Source organism: Drosophila hydei, unplaced genomic scaffold (assembly GCF_003285905.1).
Source record: "Drosophila hydei strain 15085-1641.00,03,60 unplaced genomic scaffold, DhydRS2 tig00008119-arrow-pilon, whole genome shotgun sequence".
Lineage (NCBI taxonomy): Eukaryota > Metazoa > Arthropoda > Insecta > Diptera > Drosophilidae > Drosophila > Drosophila hydei.
In genome coordinates, this window is record NW_022045830.1 from 8,208,731 (window position 1) to 8,226,893 (window position 18,163).

At 41.3% G+C, this 18,163-nt stretch overlaps 1 protein-coding gene and 1 long non-coding RNA gene across 7 annotated transcripts in view; one reads left to right on the plus strand and one right to left on the minus strand.

The window, feature by feature from the left end:
• LOC111598493 overlaps window positions 1-18,163 on the minus strand; it is a 28,750-nt gene that overhangs the window by 6,011 nt on the left and 4,576 nt on the right. For 3 of the 6 annotated variants that reach the window (XM_023313790.2, XM_023313755.2, XM_023313800.2), the window contains exons 2-5: window positions 11,653-12,396; window positions 6,568-6,690; window positions 5,775-5,914; window positions 2,957-3,098 (exon numbers count right to left, since the gene is read on the minus strand). In XM_023313790.2, coding sequence (XP_023169558.2) covers window positions 2,957-3,098; window positions 5,775-5,914; window positions 6,568-6,690; window positions 11,653-11,875 — 628 coding nt within the window. In that variant the 5' untranslated portion in view covers window positions 11,876-12,396. Of the gene's footprint in view, window positions 1-2,956; window positions 3,099-5,774; window positions 5,915-6,567; window positions 6,691-11,652; window positions 12,397-12,540; window positions 12,562-12,599; window positions 12,655-18,163 lie in introns of those variants that run through there. The other 3 variants (XM_023313774.2, XM_030224719.1, XM_023313782.2) reach the window with 3 other exon arrangements.
• Window positions 5,127-9,704, plus strand: LOC111598525. Its single transcript, XR_002751382.2, has 3 exons — window positions 5,127-5,289; window positions 5,439-5,561; window positions 9,119-9,704. It is a non-coding gene; the product is annotated as an uncharacterized LOC111598525 (long non-coding RNA).

Sequence of the window (18,163 nt, forward strand, 5' to 3'; positions counted from 1 at the left end):
AGTTGAGATTTGCAATTGTCGAGGTACAGTCGACTAAGATTTCCAAGATATTTGCTTCCTTTTGCTCGTTTTGCCCAGAGCAAGCAGAAAAGGACGAAACTCAAGCAATTATGAATTGGGCTGGCGGCGCTCTTTTTCTTCTGCTGTGCACTTTGACAGCCACCTTAAAATGTTTCGCATAACAAATGTATGAAATGTACATAAATACATACGTATATACGCAGATATGTACTTTTGATGCATACGAAGAGCAATGTCTGCGGTGAAAGCACGGTCCGAGATGAACTTTAATAAATTTGGTAAATATTTGCATAGCCTGTTTACAGGCCTGGGCCTCTGGCATTGACTGCATAGCCCCGGCCTTTCGGATCTGACTCCCACATGATACGTGCACAGCTCTCGCATTGGGTACTGTGATTCCTTGCTCCTCTTAAGAGTGCGAGTGCACGTTTTATTATGGAGAGACGTGAGAAAAGTTGAAAATTGCCATATTTTTATGACCACAATGTGCCGTCTGGCACGCGCCTCTCCCGTTGCCTTCCTGCCCGTTCCATGCGCCAGCTGGGTCCGCTGTGCCGTGCCGTGCATTGCTTGCCTCGAGCTTCGCTTCGGCTTGGGCATGGGCATGGGCATGGGCATGGGCCTGGTCTTCAAGCTTGGGGCTTGCTGTAGCTTTTGCTCCCACTCACATAACCAGGCCGTAATTTTTCAACGTTTTCCACTCGTACTTTGCAGTTTTATTACTTGTCGCTGGTGTCCATAATGAGCAAAAGATAACAGACAATTTAGAAAAAAAACCGGCTCTCCTTAATTATATTACCTCAGCAAAGGCCCCGCTTTAGGCCCCTATGTGCTAGCTAGCCTCAGTGTACTCAGCTATGCGGACCAAGTACAAGTTGCCCTTTTTCAACCCGCTGTGCATTTCCCTTTTCTAATTTGAATGCGGCGCTCCTCTTTTGTCTCTCTCCTGTTTGTTTCACTTCCTTGCTGTGTTTGTGTGCTTTTTAACAAGATAACATCTGCGTCACTTGTCAAAAAAAAAAGTAAAAATAAAGAAGCCAGTATAAAAAAAATGGAAAAGAACAACTCTCTTCTTTAGTCCGAAGCCTAAATACTCTTCGAAACTTGAGATTTAAAATGGCTGATAAACCCAAGTATGAATAGAGCTAGAAGTATGCCCTCTTTGAATATGAATAGAGCTAGAATTATTCCCTCTTTGGATATGAAAATATATGTCTCCTATTTTTAGTTCAATCTAAACTTAAATTGTAAATATATAGTTCATATTCCAGGAAGTTAGGAAACAGCTGACGGCGTCTCTACCAACTTCAATCTGTTCAAGAGTAAAAGCACTTATTAAGATTCCTTTTTATAACTCTTTTGCAATGTAACTCAATGCGTGGCAAAGGCATAATACCTTCCTCAAGTGGAGCAGAAAGTATTCTAGCAAAGCTGCAAAAATGCTGGAAATGGATAAAAGGCTAACGCAAATTACCAAAGAATTACATGGAATGCATAGGGCTGCCTGTGCACTGGCAGCTTGAATCTGAATACAGTCGAATTGAACTGTCGACTCGGGGCATTAAGAACTCGTTTAACGACTTTCATCCCAACGGCTGCAACCATTGGCAACAACGCCATTTCGACGCCGCTTTGTTCCAGGTGAATCTGATTCGGATTCTGAAAGTCAAGTGAATGGAGTGGATGGAGAAGCAGCACTTAGATGGTTCATCTGCTCGCTTATCGGCTTATGTTTGCCGAGTGATTACGATTAAACATGAATTGCTTAGTGGATCGTAAATAATCGAGTGTCATTAGCCCAATCGCCAGTGGCGCTCGCCCATCTCGATGCCACTGCTAAAAAATGCACAGTGCAAAACTATGCAAATAACTCAGCAAAAAGTTTATTCAACTATTTTTAATGTTCGCTAAAGCAAAAGCAAAAGCAAAAGCAAAAGCAACGCAAAAGCGCAGCTGCATTTTTCATTATGCTTCTAGCTGAGTTCGCAGCCAGCCCAGAGCTCCCAGCTCCCAGCTCCCAGCTCCCAGTTCCCAACTCGCAGATCCCAGTTCTCATTGCCGCCCACTCTTATCGCCTCGAACTTCTATTTAACTTGAAGTGCTCATTAATTTTGTTGTTCTTTTTTTATTTCGCCACCATTGCGAAAGTGTGAGATGAGAGATTTTAGTACATTATGATTGCGCCTTCTGTTGTGAAGTCCGTTCAACTTGGATCATTATTAATATAAATGCAGGTGCTTTTATGTGTGACCTGTGCTTTCCCTTCTGACCCTGCTGCATATGCTTTTACAGTTAAAAGAGTCGAATACATGTTTAAATATCTTTTTAGTATGAAATTCTCATCAAATGGCCATGCAGCCCATTAGCTTTGGCTTCTAGCCATCACTCTTCTAAGAAAAATTTGGCAGCATTGAGTCTGCAGAGTGCAAGCTCCCATTTTCCTAACTTTTATAGAATTTCAATTGACGTAATAAATATAAATGGAAATAATACCTACTTATGTGCTAAGACCTTATGCAAAGAAATTTACAATATATATATAGTATATCATTTCATAAAAACTTCTTCAGCTTTCGACCAGATTTATAGAATATTTTCGGCTGCGCTCGAAAGTTCTCCGCACATGGCTTCAATAAATGACGGCTTATTTCTTTTGTTAAAAATAAATTTGTTTGTTTGCCTGAGACCTTAAATTGATGTTTGGCACTTTTGCATCTGGCAAATATTTATTTTTGCCGCTGCGCAAATAATATATATCATGGTAGGTTAACGCGGCAAGGACAAAAGCGCAAACCTGGTCGGCTCGACAGCCCATCGATTATACTTTTCTTCGTTTTTTTTTTTTAAATTCCACATAAGTTGGTGGAGAGATACTGAAGGGGTGGCAGAGATGGGGTTGGACTGACCTGCTCTTTTAGCAGGCTGGCATACTTACATGGACGGCATTTGTAGGCAATCTCGACGAATTTTCGAATGCCCGAGCAGGGATCGGCGCTTGTGTGCGTTTTGGAATTCGCAGCGAACTTGCAGTGCCTCTTCTTTTGGCAGGCATCCACCACGGTCTGCAGCAGGGCGTACTGTAAGAAAACAGATACATACAGAAGTAAGATATGGTGTCTGGTGAGTGTGTGTCTGTGTCCTGGTAGTAAATGGGGGCGATGAGGGTGCTATTGATAGATTATTGGGCGCATATGGCAGCTGCAGCCGCATCCTTGGCAAAACGAACAGAACAGCCAAGACAACAACAGTGCACTAGCGTGGCGCCACCTCAGCTGCAGGTCGTAAATCTCTGTCCGCCTACAAGATTAAGCCATGGATGCATTTTGTATAAGCCTTGACAATTCCACAGGCGCATAAAGCCGGCAGCACCATTCAGATGTTGCATATATGTGTATGTATGTATGTAATGCTGCATGCAGCATTCGTGTTGCTGCGCAATTTGCAGGCACTGTTTACATTGAATTAAGCAATTGCTCTGCCACTGAGAATTCTACATAGGTGAATAATTATAATCAGATTAAGGACTTTAAATTGCTTTGAGGTGGATTTAATTCAGCAATTACTTAATGGATGATTCACGCAAATTCAACTATGAAAGTAAGTACTTCCAATGGGCTTACAATTAATTTCCAAGCACAAAAACGAGAAGGAGAGAAAATAAATAAGTCAACAATTGGCGTCATCAAAGTCAGCAAAAAAGTCTGAAGTCAAATGTAAGTTACAGGCAAATGTAAGTACTTGGTCACAAAGCAGCTTTAAATGTCGTTAGGGAGTTGGCATTCGATTCTTAAAGCAGCTTATTTGAAATTTATAACAAAAAAATTGATCAACTTTGCTGGGTGGAAAATGTGTAAGGAATTGTATAGAGGACGATATTGATCAGAAAAAGTTTGACGGACTTAAAGTCAGTCAAGGATCACAAATTGATGCCAACAAACTCATTTAGATGTGACTAAGTTAAGTTGCCTTTCTTTTGAGTACTCTTCAGTTAGACTTCATTATCGAAAGGATGTGAATTGAAGTCAACAATGCAAATCGGATCAAGTTAAACCATATAATAAAGCTGTTGGCTAAGACATTCCTAATCATATTGAGTTCATGTCGTGTTTGGCAGCAAATAACCGCATGTAATGAATGGCCAGTTAAATATGTGTCAGATACTTCAATTTGTGATTAATTAGTTAGATATTCAATAAATCGAGCACCGCAACAGATACGTGCAAGAGCCCTAATTGCGTTTTGAGGTTTCATCTCCTCAGAAATTCATTTGTCCTGTGTCGATGAGGGCAACTTACGCACGAGTGCTGGCTGTGAAGCACTTCTCTTGCTCACACGCAATAATCATTTGTTTATTCTCGTTGCCATTTTAGTTCGAGCGTATACGTAATGCTCATTCAGTGCTCTACGGGTGACCCGCAACCGCACTTGGCAACTGGCGTAAGCTGGCCTAACTGCAATGAGTCAAAGGTCGAGATTGTGGTTGGGGCGCAATTCAGTTCCGTTTAAGAAGCCACCGGAAATGAAGCGTGAGTATCATATCCCGGGCCGTGTGTCCGTTGCGGTTACTCTCGACCGCATGTCACACATCGCACATCAGACATCAGACATAAAGTCATCGTCTTACTTCGAATTGATGTGCGCAATGAAACGCAACGGGCGGCCAGCTGCGCCGTTCACAAGCTATTTTTGAAGGATATGGTTCAATGAAAAATTAACCCCAGCAATGGTTCCACTAAATCTACCAACTTTGCTCGATGCGCAAACCGAACGACCTCATAAATGTGACAAATTGCACTATACAAACTCACGCACACACGCAAACATTGATGTGCCCAGTCACACACAAGTATGTTGTGGCAACTTTTACTGAACTAAATTATGCTGAACAATGTATGGAATTTTGCGGAGTTTTGTGTTTGGTACAGTTTTCCCATGTTGCCCTAGCAAGCCATATGGAGATTCATTTCAAATTTCGAATTTTCACTCAATCGATATATCGTTATTTATGAATTTTTACTCAAGAACTTTTGATTTCCTGATTATATACCAAATACGAGCTGAAATATTTTGGATAATTAATTTTACTGCAAACAATTTCTAAAAAAATCAAATATATCGCTCTAATGATGGCCCAAAAAGATTGGACTAAACGATTTTGTGAGTTCGACCATAGATTTGCAGAAGCATCAATGCATGTATGCATGAGTGTGTGTGTGTGTGTGTGTGTGTTTATAAATACTGTACTGGGTCGGTTTAAGCTTTGAATGGGTAAGTAACTAAAAATTTGATATGATTTATGCCTTCAGCTTGGCCAAAGTGAATCGAATCGATTTTCATTATGAATTATTGCTGTTTTTATGGCATCGTTCTACTTCACTGATTTATTTGAACTGCCTTCTTTCATATGTGCTGTGTAGGTGTGTTTGTGTGTGTTGACCAAAAGGGAGCTATTTTATCGCGCTTGTATATATGGCAATGTCTTTGAATGCACACTGTGGAATCGTGCGGAAAATGGGAAAAATACATTTAGGAGGAAAAAGGTAAGCCGAAGCAGAACCTGAGTCGTTCAAGCAGCCTGATGTCGTTGCAGTATGTAATAGCTTTATACATATATGAATAAGTGTGAGTCTGGAAGTGTGTGTGGGTGTGTGTGTGTGGCTGTGTGTGTCCAGCCGTGCGCTGAACATGGCTGAGCCTTCTTTCGATGATGAGTGCGACGATGATGGAATTGCAATTATACTGATTCAGCTTACCTGTAATCCGCTTACGGTACACGTTTCCGGCGGTTTGACTTCGATTTCTGTGCCGCTGTGGATGACAGCATCGCCGGCACTTCCGGTCGTAGTGAGGTCCTCCTGCGAGACAGGCGGACACAAGCTGTGGTCGGATAAATCTGTTCAAGTGGACGAGAGGGCAATTTGTTGTTGTTGTTGTTGAAAAGGTGAGCGTATCGTTGGTTTTTGTAGTCGTCGTCGATTTTTCGAAGTACGCTGAAGTGGTGTGAAGTGGGTAGCGCCAAAGTGGAGTGTAGTAGGTGAGAGTGATTTTTGGAGGTCGAGTGGCATGTGGCCGGTGCCAAGTAGAAATAGCATTCAATGCAAACGCAACTCAATCTGCGAGCATCTCTAAAAATCGCCACGGACATACATCCGAACGTATACTTGATATGGGCGTATGCGGAGCACGGTTCGCTTCTCATTTGCTTTCATTGTGATTGTCTGCTTGTTTGCTTGCATACTACTACAACTACTGCCAGAACTAGTGCCACTCGTGGGGGCGTCGACAAGTACACAGAGAGCCAAAACATGGCCACGTGCGCACACAAATAAGTAAAATACAATGCGTACAATCGACGCGTGTAACGGACAAACTTTGGGCAACAATCAATCAATTGCGATATTGGCAGTCGCTTTAGGCGAAGGGCCCGACCATTCGTTGTTCTGTTCACTTGACGCTGGACGGGTCCTACCGTCTGCGCCTCCACTTCGGTCGCCACTTACAATCCAACATTCACTTCGCTGATTCGTACGTGACAATCGAACTTACCACCCGCTCGTCCGTACTGGGCCAGCTCTATGGAAATGCTAGTGCCACGTGGACAGCTGAGTGACAGCTGTTCTGAATCGCATCCGGCACGCTGGTACGTCCGCAAGGTGGCCGCCAGCAGAGCTGAAAGCAAACAGTGCCAAAGTGAGGCTGCATTAATACATGAATGAAGCAGAAAGCAAAAGTCAAAAAGAGAAATAATGAAACAAGAAAAATGCTCCACATAACGCATATCAAATACAAACATTGATTCAACTACATGTAGAATTTCGCATCGAAGTTAAATTAAAGATTGCCAGGCACAGATCTCCTCTGCAGTGCAGTTCAAACTGAAATCTCTGCCACGTGCGCCAATATGTTTTTGGCACTCCAATTCACATGAAATACGTACCAAATTTAACAAAAAATAAAATCAGAGTTTCGGCATATTGATATAAATATTGATTCGTTTGCCTGCCTTGAATGAGGCTAGTCTAACTTTGCCATCGAATGTGCAATGTAAAGAGTATATAATTTAAATCCCTCTATATATGGATTTGAACATCTTATTTTATATTTATAGGCATACTTCAGATTGATTCACTATGTCCTATAGCTTCAGCAGTTTTTTAGTCAAACAGCTATGAAAATTTATTTTAAATCGATTTTAAATCAAGACTTTGTTTCGTGTAATAGAACTAAAAAAACATAATATACGAAAGGATATCTACTCTTCGGCTTGTCCTTCTTTTTGCCTGTTCCTAACGCATTCAACTAATTTTGTCGTTTGAAGGCAAGAGAAAAACATTTAATTAAATTTCGCACATATATAGATATTGTGTTATTTATTATTTTTCATGCAATTGGATTTGACATTAATAAACTCTATCAAGTTAAATTGAATTATAATAGCTGTGGCAAGGAAAGCGTTGACATGTCAAAGATGAATTTCCTTTTTCCCAATATGTTTTTATTCCTTGCTTCCTTTGTTGGGCGGACAATGCAAGTCTTACAGAATGGCACTGTATTATTCAATTGAAGTGTCGGTTGGCGCAATGGTTTTGAATTCGATGCTTTGTCAGTGGTTAAGCAACAGAAAAATACAAAAAAATTAATTGTATTTGTTATGAACGTTAAGCGAGATCGAATTGATGCGCACCGAAGTGTGGCAGGTAATGCCGCAGTCTCTAATGGAAAAATAGTCTTGAAGTAAATTGAATTTCCATTATGCAATCGCTCAGTCTTCTAACTTAACTGACACTTGACACCTAAGCAAACTCAGACATTCAATTTCATGTGAAATTATTTTTCAAGTGTTTTTCCTTTTTTTTATTTTTTGTATTTTTGTATTTCGCTTTTCCAGCGGAAAAAATGGTGCGCCATTTGTTTCTGTTTATTGTACATTTCTCTTATCCACTTTAGAGGCGACAACGTTGATGGGGCATCCTCTGAGCCACTGACTTCATTACCCAAATTGTTTGCCCGCGTGCGTGTGTGTGTGCGAATGTGTGCGAAAATGTGTGTATGCATGAGTAAGTGTTTACACTACAAAACAAATGCCTTACAACGGCTGCCAAAAAAGGGGGTAAAACGGGTATTAAGGGGATAGAAGGTGGTTTGACAATGTGTGCTACGAGTGCGACTAGCAGTTCGAGTATAAAATGCCAACAGTACCAATACGTATGCATGTGAATGTGCTACATACACATGAATAAAATACAATATAGATATATACGATACGAACACAGTTGTATACATTTGTACATGTTCGTCTAGTATTTCTATTATTGAAAACCAATTTTCCACACGAAACACGCTCTGACATACAGTTCCAATAGTGAATAGTGGAATAACAAAAGCCATATCATATTCTTATGATAAACTGCAATAACATTCATTGTAAAATGATTTGAATGGAATTCTTTACTATGTTGACTTAAATTTTGGAGGCTTTGCGAAATCTGAACTGAATAATTGTGCCCTTAACAGTAGTTGACTGGCAGGCATTTCATTCCAACGACTTTGAATAACAATCCTCGAGCATCTTAATAATTGCAATTGCGCACTGCTTGCGGCCATTAGAGAGGCAGAGATGCTTCTGCCAAGGAGTAGCAGTTACAGCATCCACGGCAGCACGTTTATAGTCCCCCTAAATCAGCAGCCAGGTGACGGTGGCCCAACAGTTTACGACCGCTAAGGACCGCCACCCCTGGGCCCAGCCCCAGCAGGCACTCCACGTGGACGGCACATGCAAATTTATGCGACATAAAATGATAATAACTCTTTCACTTTTCATAATTTTGGTAAGCATTTACCTGGTTGTTTAGCAAGCCTCAACAGAGACCGCAACCAGCCAAACACAAGTGTTTTAATATTGAGAACAAGAAAAGCAAGACGACTAAAGAATACCCTGCCTTGTAGCTACCCAAGTTATTGTTAAAGTAACAATTCAGACATTTTAAGACCAAATACTTTGCTAGTCTAAATACATTCAGGCATAAAAAATGATTTGAACTATTCTATTTTTGGATTCTTATCTAACATATCCTTGTTTTATTGTTGTTGTTCACAGGGTATGAAGAGGGAAGAAAATAAAAACAAGGGTATTAACGACCCTGCGGCTGCTGCTACGCGTGTGTGAGGCCATAGAGTTGAAGCGGCTGAGAGCTGAAGATGGTGCTGCCTACTCAGCCATTGTTAAGGACTGTCGAGTCACTCGTGTGCGAGTGTTCAGCATTCTGTCGCCCCCAGTTAAATTTTACAGCTCAAGCAAGACACTAAAAGGCATCGCATATGACAAAGGCACAAGGACAACAACATGCCACCGACACCTCCTACTCCACCGCCACCTCCACCTACACCACCGCGTCTACTGTTACCGCCCAGCCACAGATGAAAGATTAAAGCACATCTTAATGCGAACCGACGCTGGGAAATGTGAAACAAGCGCGTAGGCCGTGAAAGTTTCCGTTATCAACGCGACCCAAGGCGCCAGTCGCATTCGCAGAGCGCGAGCCAAGTACGGCTGTTCGTCCTAGGTCGCCTGACTATGATTAGATGGGCGGGTCCTGACATATGTATACCACACCAAAGTGTACGTGTGTTTTATCTATCTAAAAATATTAAAAGAAAATAAAGAGAAACAGAATCAAAATACAGACAGCTACACACACTCGCACTCATTCATCCGCTCAGCAATTGAATATTTATGGCAAGTGCGAGACGCTAAAGTTTGCTATTAACGACGCGCCATTTAATGGCTGCTGTGACAACACATAAATCGGAAGTTTCAACCGAGTTGGTATAGCTGACATGTTTATCTACCTCTCGGCCTTGAAATTAATGATCCAGACCGTTAAGTACTTGAAAAGAAAGTTGGTAAAAATATTTATTAATTACACGCGTAGCCAAGTTCATGGCTCTGCTCATGTGAGCGTGAAATTTGTTGCTGCCTGCGATTTTTCCTTTAAGTGCACTTCACAGTTGTTGCCAGCGCTCTTATACAAACAGTTATACGACTCTTGTAGTATAAGAGAGCTGTTCTATGTCAAGCACTCAGTTTGCAAATATTTGAAAAGTAATAATACTGTGCACGTGTTAAATGTATAAAATAATCAAATAAATGCACCGAATATTTTAATTTCGGCTTCATTTCAGCTTCTAACACCACTGCGAATAATTAATTTTGAGAAACTTTTCTAATCCCCCGCTGGCCTCAATCGATAAATTCAGCGCATATTGAAAGCTGCTGACAGAGAAGCCAAAGATGCTGAAGTGCGTCATCTTTTGCAACGACAGCGAAAAAAAATTAATCTATGAGCAGAGCATATCCTATCTATGAGCTGCCTTATATACTTGGTATGTATATATCGAGAACTATATATAGAAACTAAAACCAATGGAAAATTAAACACGAATTTTATGGCGCTGCCTATTAAAGATTCGGCTTGGGATAAAGCAGAAATTCAGAAATTCAAAGAGTGAAGATTCGATACTCTATGTGCTATAATGTGATTTGAACAGATATATATATATATAATAATTTATAATATAATTAATTAATATATAATAATTATAATAATAGTGTAATAGTACTGATAACATAATAATTTATCGGTCGATATTATATAACTAGATGAATATTAGCCCTAGATTGATATGACTTAATGTTGGAAAGTTTGACTTATACAAAAACTTGTCTATGGTTCCTATAATAGCTCTTTGATATCTTAGATCGATTTAACCTATCCTAAAACTGAGACATTCATGGGCTATCTCTATGCCAATGTTTAAACTAATCTATTGATATTGATAAAAAAGTTAAGTGCTGTTACAGGATTAGTGAGAAAATGATAATGCCCTTAAGACGAGTAGTCAAATTAGTGGATACCCATACATACATATATATATATATTATATATGTGGAGATAAGTAATCGCAAAGTAGTTCATGGTCATGATTCAACATTCATGACAATGGAACGAAGATTGGCAGGCATCTCTATTCAAGTATCTACTCTTGACGGGCAGTTAATTAATGTGGTTTAATTTATGAATGTTTGCTTTGGCTACCCTATTAATCATTAATGACGAACATAAATATTTGGTCGCTCTCGCTTTTCAGATCATTTGTGAAACTTTGTCCGTGGAAAATATTTGGCTTGGCCGCTCTTAACAAAACTGGACAACGGAAAATATACAAAGGCCATAAACAGCCACTCTCAGTGTGTATTTGTGCTTAATTATGATTTATATAAAAATACATAAACATTTATTTATACATATATAGATTTAACTATATATATATATATACTGTATATATTTGGCAGTGGGTAACATGGCGGAAAAAGTGCCAGATGAGTTCATCTGGCACGGGAGCTGGCTGGGGGAAGGGGAAAACTTGGCGCCTGCATTGGCCGGGCATTAGCTAAAAAGCGTCACAGCATCTCTGCTGTGGGGGAGGGGTTAGCGGCGTGACGATAGGGGACGGTTATTGCTGCTGATAAAACGCAAAACCGACGCGAATTTCTACATGTAGATGTGGCTGAAATGTGAACAAAATAAAAAAGGAAACGCAGAAAAAAAGAGAATAAAACAAAACATTTACCCAAAGGATCAACTCGATAAATAACTTCCGGCATGACGGGCCGCGTCAGCAGGCACACAGCAGCCAGCAGCCAGGCGACTCTGCTCCAGCCATGGCCCCAGGAGCACTCGTTGTGCACGTGCCGACATTTGCTAGGTTGCCGTAGCTGTGGTCGATCCAGAGCAGGATGCTGGCAGTGCTGCCATTGCAGATGCTGTGCGGGATTTGGCTCCGACTCGGCCATTGCCACCGGCCAGAGTTGATTTGCTTGTTATTTGTTGTTGTTGTGACTGTTGTTGTTGTTGCTATTGGTTGTTGGTCGTTGGTGTCGACTGTGTGTTATCGTTGTTTAGCGTCCGTTGTTGATTTGATGTTCTTTATGCTCGATTTTATTGTGCACCCTCAGATTTTGACAATTTGCATTTTTTGAATTTTCATATTTTATTGTTATCATCATCCGCGATGGCGATGGCTTCGTATGTGTTACGGCTGGTCAATATATGTCCTCGCATTCATGTTCACTTTCATATTGCCTGAATGGGCCGTCGTATTCATGGCGTTGTCATCGACGGATCGATCAAATACCATCTGCTTTCGGTGGGAAGTTGCAATGAATAACACTTTGTTTTATGTACTTTTCAAATTTGTATTTCAGCCCATTAAATATTTATTTTATGGCGTAATTGTATGATGCCTCATTGTATGATTTCGGCATTATACTTGCTATGCTTTAAATTGTAGCTCGTTTGTTAGCTGCTATTTGCTCTGCAAGCGAAACAATTAATTGCATTTTATCAGCCTTTTGGGCGTTGTTCGTTTTTGTTTTTGTTTTTGTATTTTATTTTTATTTTCATTTATTTGTTTTGAAGTGTATATTTTTATTTTATTTTTTTTTTAATTTATTACTACATTGTGCAATGCACATTGTTGGCACAAATGAACAGAAAAAGTAAACCGAATTTCATTACTCGTTACTGATAACTCGATTATTGCACAGACAAAAAAGGCAGCCGCAGCATTCGCTTTGAACATTTTTTATTTGTTTAACGATGAAATAAATTATTAAATTATTTATTTTTTTCAATTGCGCGCCGCGTCTTAATTGGGTTTGAGGCTATTTATTGAATTCGATATTAATTTGAAATTAAAACAAATTTCGCCACTGAAATCACAATTAATTAGTTCGGTTTCAACTGGTTTTTTTTGTTCGATTTTTTTTTGTTCGTTTTTGTTTTTTCGCGCACACCCAAAAGCGATTCGCCAACAATTATAATAGCAAGCGACTAGAGCAGGATTATGGGTTTGAATCCTCCTGTTTCTGACACTTTCGTTTTAATCCCCTTCGGGTTTATGGCTCGTTTCATCATACCAATTTAAGCGTCAGTTGAAACGGGGTCTAATTAATTTGGCTAATGGCGACAAGACGTTTCTTGGCTAATAAGTTACACTCCTTTGCATATTAAGATAAAAACTCAATTTCGTCTAAAAGTATCTCTTTGTGACAGGCTCGAAGGTTGTCACCTCTCCGAACTCAAAGACTGAACTTTTTAAGCGATTTTTTGGCTTGCGGCATAGCCTTCGTACGCAATTTAAATGAAATAATAAAGGCAGTCTTCTAATTCCAATTCCAAACAAGAATGCAAATATTCTCTTTGTGCTTTCGTGTTTTCCTACGCTCAAGCCTAGCCCAGATTTTCTGTTTTTAGTTTGAGCAGTAAAAAAAATATACATTTTTCTTTTGCATATTGCAATTTTTGTATTTTGTCAGCTGGCAACATTGTTAGAGAGTTTATAAAATTGTTCTTTTTCCTGATTTGCCATTCAGTTGCGTATCCCAAGCGATGGCCATTCAAAGCTCTCGCCCAAATGTGGGCTGTGGCTATACTGGCTAGATTAAAAGTACACAAAAGGTATCAATTGTGTTCATTTATCCATGAAATTCTAACAGTTATGTGCGGCAAGCCAGCAACAGCAACCCTACGAGATGAGTAATGGGCATCTATCTAGCAAGCACACACACGCACAAATTGACAAAAACAACACACGCACCACAAAATGCATGGCTCAGTATTTGTTGTTTGTTATTTTTTTTGGGAAGCTGTGCTCTGCTGTGCTGGTTACATCGAGTTAGGGGTTTTTGTTAAGTCTGTATAAGATGCGAGCTGTTTGACAAAACATTCATTAACTGACACTTTTGGACGTCAGGCCCAAACATGGCCAAGCCGGAAAGCCGATGCCAGGCTTGAAGGAGTGACGCCTAAACACAAACTGATGAAAGCCGAACCCGAGAAAATGGTTTTGCCAGCTTGGGGAACGGGTTGAGTATTAAGCGTGTAGAGACCAAACAAATCCCTTGTTATACTGAGAGCTATGACTGAGTGTGTTGGCTGAAAGCACACACTAGCACACACTTAGACAAGCACTCACACTCACACTCGCACTCACACTAAACACACGCACACACGTGCATATGCTTAGCTTGCCCCGCTTGGCTGGCAAATGCTTCTTTATGTTGGCTTAATGTATTTCTCGACGTTTTCTTATTGTTCGCCAGCAAGAAGCCCAAAAACCGCAAACTTTCGAAAGCAAACTTCATATTTTGCAAACTGAGCGGAAAGTGCTTGTTGCCCTGCCTGCACACGCCGCACACGCCGCACACGCCGCACATGCCGCACTCGCCGCATAGGACCCTCTGCTGCCACTAGTGACACCATTATAGATCCTTCTAGGAGCTGCAGCTGCAAACGGTTCGGCATGGCCAGCGCAGTCGAGGCTTGTCTTTGGCTCGCCTTTGTATCTGTATCTGAATCTGTCGGATTTTGACGTGCCGTCGCAGGCGTTTTTAGTTGATTTTGCTTTTGGCCATTGCTGCTTGTTGAAGGTTTTGTAGTGGTTGTTGCAGCCACCACTCATGATGATGAACTTTCCGCCGAACTTTGGTTTATGGCTTTTCCATGTTTTTCTTTTTCAGCTACAGAAATTAATATATACGAATATTTTAACTTTCATCTTGGTCGGCATCCGCTGCCGCAAGCTGCAGGCAAGTCCACTTGAGGGCGAAGCAAGTCGTTGTTGTTGTTTCTTCTTATTGGTTTGGGTATTGGAGGTTGTGGTTGGGGGCGCTGGGAAGCAACAATGTTAGCGGATGTTAGCTCTTGCCACTAACAAGTCGAGTTGCGTACAGTTTATTTATTTGAATTTATTTAAGCGTAAACTTGCGCTCGTAATTTGCTCATCTTTTGTGCTCAGTTCAATTTAGCGGAAAATTGAATTCATATTGAAATTTGTCGGTCAGCGAACTTAAACGCCGCCACCAAATTGCCATGGAAAACAGTCTGTCGCTTTTTGTTAGTGCGATTTATATACAGAAACGATTGAAATCAATCGCGCTTTCAGCACACACATTCGCACAGCCTGAAATTGTTAGCCACAAAACGCAAAAATGCAGAGGCATGAAACTCATCAACGGCTTTCGGCCGCAACCAGTTGAAAATACATCGAAAAATGTGCAGAATTTGCCAGAGACTCGACGTGATGTGACTGTAAATTTAAATTAGACTCGGCGCACAGTTCGCTGATTCAGTTCATCGTTGCAGGTTGCACGAATGCAACATCAAATTAGGTCTAACGCCTCATAAGACTGCAATACAGCTGGATTTAGTTAAAATATTGCTGGTAGACAAGGTAAATGGGCATATTTGTTTCATCTTCAGTGCGCTCATAAATCTTCAACAACTGGGCAAATTGGTCCAAAATACAAAATTCATATTCACATGCTGTGATTGATGGCCTCGGAAGATAGGATTCTGAATATGGTAATTTTCGTTGTTTCGGATAGATAGATAGAAGAAGAAGAACCCCTTTGGCATGCCGGCTGTCGACAACAGTGTTCGAAAGAGATAAATGCACGCTTAAGGAATCTGAAACGGCTTTCAGAGGTCTAAATCAAAATTATGGCTTAACGTCAGCAGACCCAACGGGGATTGAAAACTTTAGCTAGCTGGTTAAAGAGAAAGTGCGTTTGTGTTTGTGACAGAGAGAGAGAGAGAGAGAGAGAGAGAGAGAGAGAGAGAGAGAGAGAGAGAGACCGAGACAGAGTAGGGAGAGAGGGAGACAGAAGCATAGCTTAACTGAAAGAGAGAGCGAGGTCGCATGGGGATTTGGGGCAGTGAGCAAGGTAAATATTTATTGGCTCAATAATTTGGCAACATTTCGCAGAATTAATGTGCAAATTCCAGCACCATAAATTATTTCCAGGCATATTCCTAAATTTTATTAAATAAATAACCAAAAAAGCCCGTCGCAATCACGAAAAAGACGAATGTGCGTGCGTGAGTTTGTGTGGGTGAATGAGTTGGGGGCGTTGGACTGCGTTTTTTTGTTGGTTCTTTTGGTTCTTTTTTTGCAAGGACACGCAGCCATAATAAAAACTTGTTGAAAAATTTACGAGCCGAGCAGCATCAAAGGACAAATCGGACAAAACCAGCCCAGGCAATTGGCCACGTGAGCAACCGCTGGCCAGCTTCTGGTCACGTTCCGGTCGCTCGACAGATCCCTGTGCCTACACCATTCCCATCATTCCCAGGGCCAGTCCCGAACGCAGGCATGGGGAGCTGTCGTGGGCGTGGGTGGGGGTGTCGGTGTGGGTCTGAGCATGAGGCAACGACAAGGGCGTGTTTATTTATGTCCTGCCCACCGCTGAAAACTTTAGTCGTTGTACGTGTCAAAAACTTTTGACAGTGCAATGCCTTCCCGACTCAAGAAGCCGCCAGCTGCAACTTGGAGCCCAGCTGCGGGCCTATTAAACGGCACAGAGCACAGCGAAAACGCCAAAGTCAACGTGTTGGAGGGCAATGGAGGTGGCCAAAGTACGGACAGTGACTAATTTGGTTAGCGGGTCTCGTACAACCTTCATTGCTAACTAGAATGTGTTATTAAATAGTGTTTGGTACATGCTCAACGTGAACAAAAATCACAAGCCAGCCACGTGACAAGACCAGATAGCAAGGTCCAGAGACATAGACAAGGCTACTCCTGCCCTCACACACTAAATAATTGATCAGGGTTCGTGCGAATCTCGGAGCATCTGCGCTGTGTGGAATATGTCCCATATTAAATGTGGCCTAGCGGCCCGGGCTTAGGCTTGATGAGGGCATAGTTAGTCCAGTCATGCTGACCACAATTGCTTTCGTCCTTTATTACTTTTACAGCGTTTTTTTTTATGCCCGAAGCTCAGGCATTAATCTCTCGCTCCGCCAAATGAAAGTGTGCCAGAGCTTTGCCATGATATTTCAATAAAGGTAGGCGACGAGTCTTACTTAATTTCTGAACAATTGAAATTCATTTTGTTGAAATTCTTTTGGTGTTACTTTTGGGCGCATCTATTGAATTATTCGTTTGGGTTTTCGACTATTTCGCAAAAAAGGAAAACTCATCTTAACAAGTGCACCAAAATGTTATTCATCCCAAGAATGTGGCTACCTTTACCTGTGCCCGTGCCTGTGCCCGAGCACATCTAACACATATTATATGAAAATATACGCGCTCATATAATAAAGTGCGTGAGCCACAAAATAAAATGAAATAAAATAAAATAAAGTAAAAAAGAAAACAAACGAGTGAAACTTAACAAAAAGTGGTTCATGGCATCAAGGGCAAAAACATACATTTTCCGCTTTACGATGGCATTTGGCGAAAGTAAAATGAAAGGGGCCCGGAATGGCCATAAGATGGCGTGAGGCGATGGTCATGCGGATGCTGCGCAGCTGCGTCAAATGGCAAAAGAACAAAGCACCACCAGCAGCGCCACCACTGGTGGAGTACAAAGCTGGAGCAGCCGAACTACTACATATTCGAATTCGCCGAGTCGAGGACAAACACCAGCAGCTGGGGCAGGCAGCCAGCGGGCTGTGGCAGGGCCAGACGTGGAAGCCGGCGGTGAAATGTTGGCTCTGTTGAAGGCAATAAAATGAAATTACAACTTAATTGTCATAAATAATTCAGGAGATTCCTTGCCAGCGTCGAAAACTCTGCGCTGCGAACGAAATCAGAGCGACCCGCAAATACGCCCCAACTCTGTCGCCCTGCCCCCCCCCTGCCCCCTCCCGCCTGATACTCCATCTAAAAGCACAGTTCGTGCACCTTCTACATCGGCGCTTAACGAACATTTTAAAGGCAGCTGCTGCTTAAAGCGAACAGATTTGTCCACGGCAGCTGCAGGAGCAATATTATGTGTTTTATTATTAACAAAGTTAATCCCCTGACCTAGTTAAGTTGACTCGATAGCGCACACACACACACAACTCGCTAGGGAGTCACTGCTGAGTCTGTCAGATCAACTGCATGAATATAATATTGGCAGAGCTCCACAAAACAAACAGCTGATTACGGAGCTGATCAAATCGCAATCGTGGTCAAAAGTCAAACGTCAGAAGTGAAAAGTGAAAAGTCGAAATGGCAATTGGAATTAAATTTATTTAATTGCAATCAATTTACGGCAAATTCGATATTGCTTATCCAGCCACATGTCAGG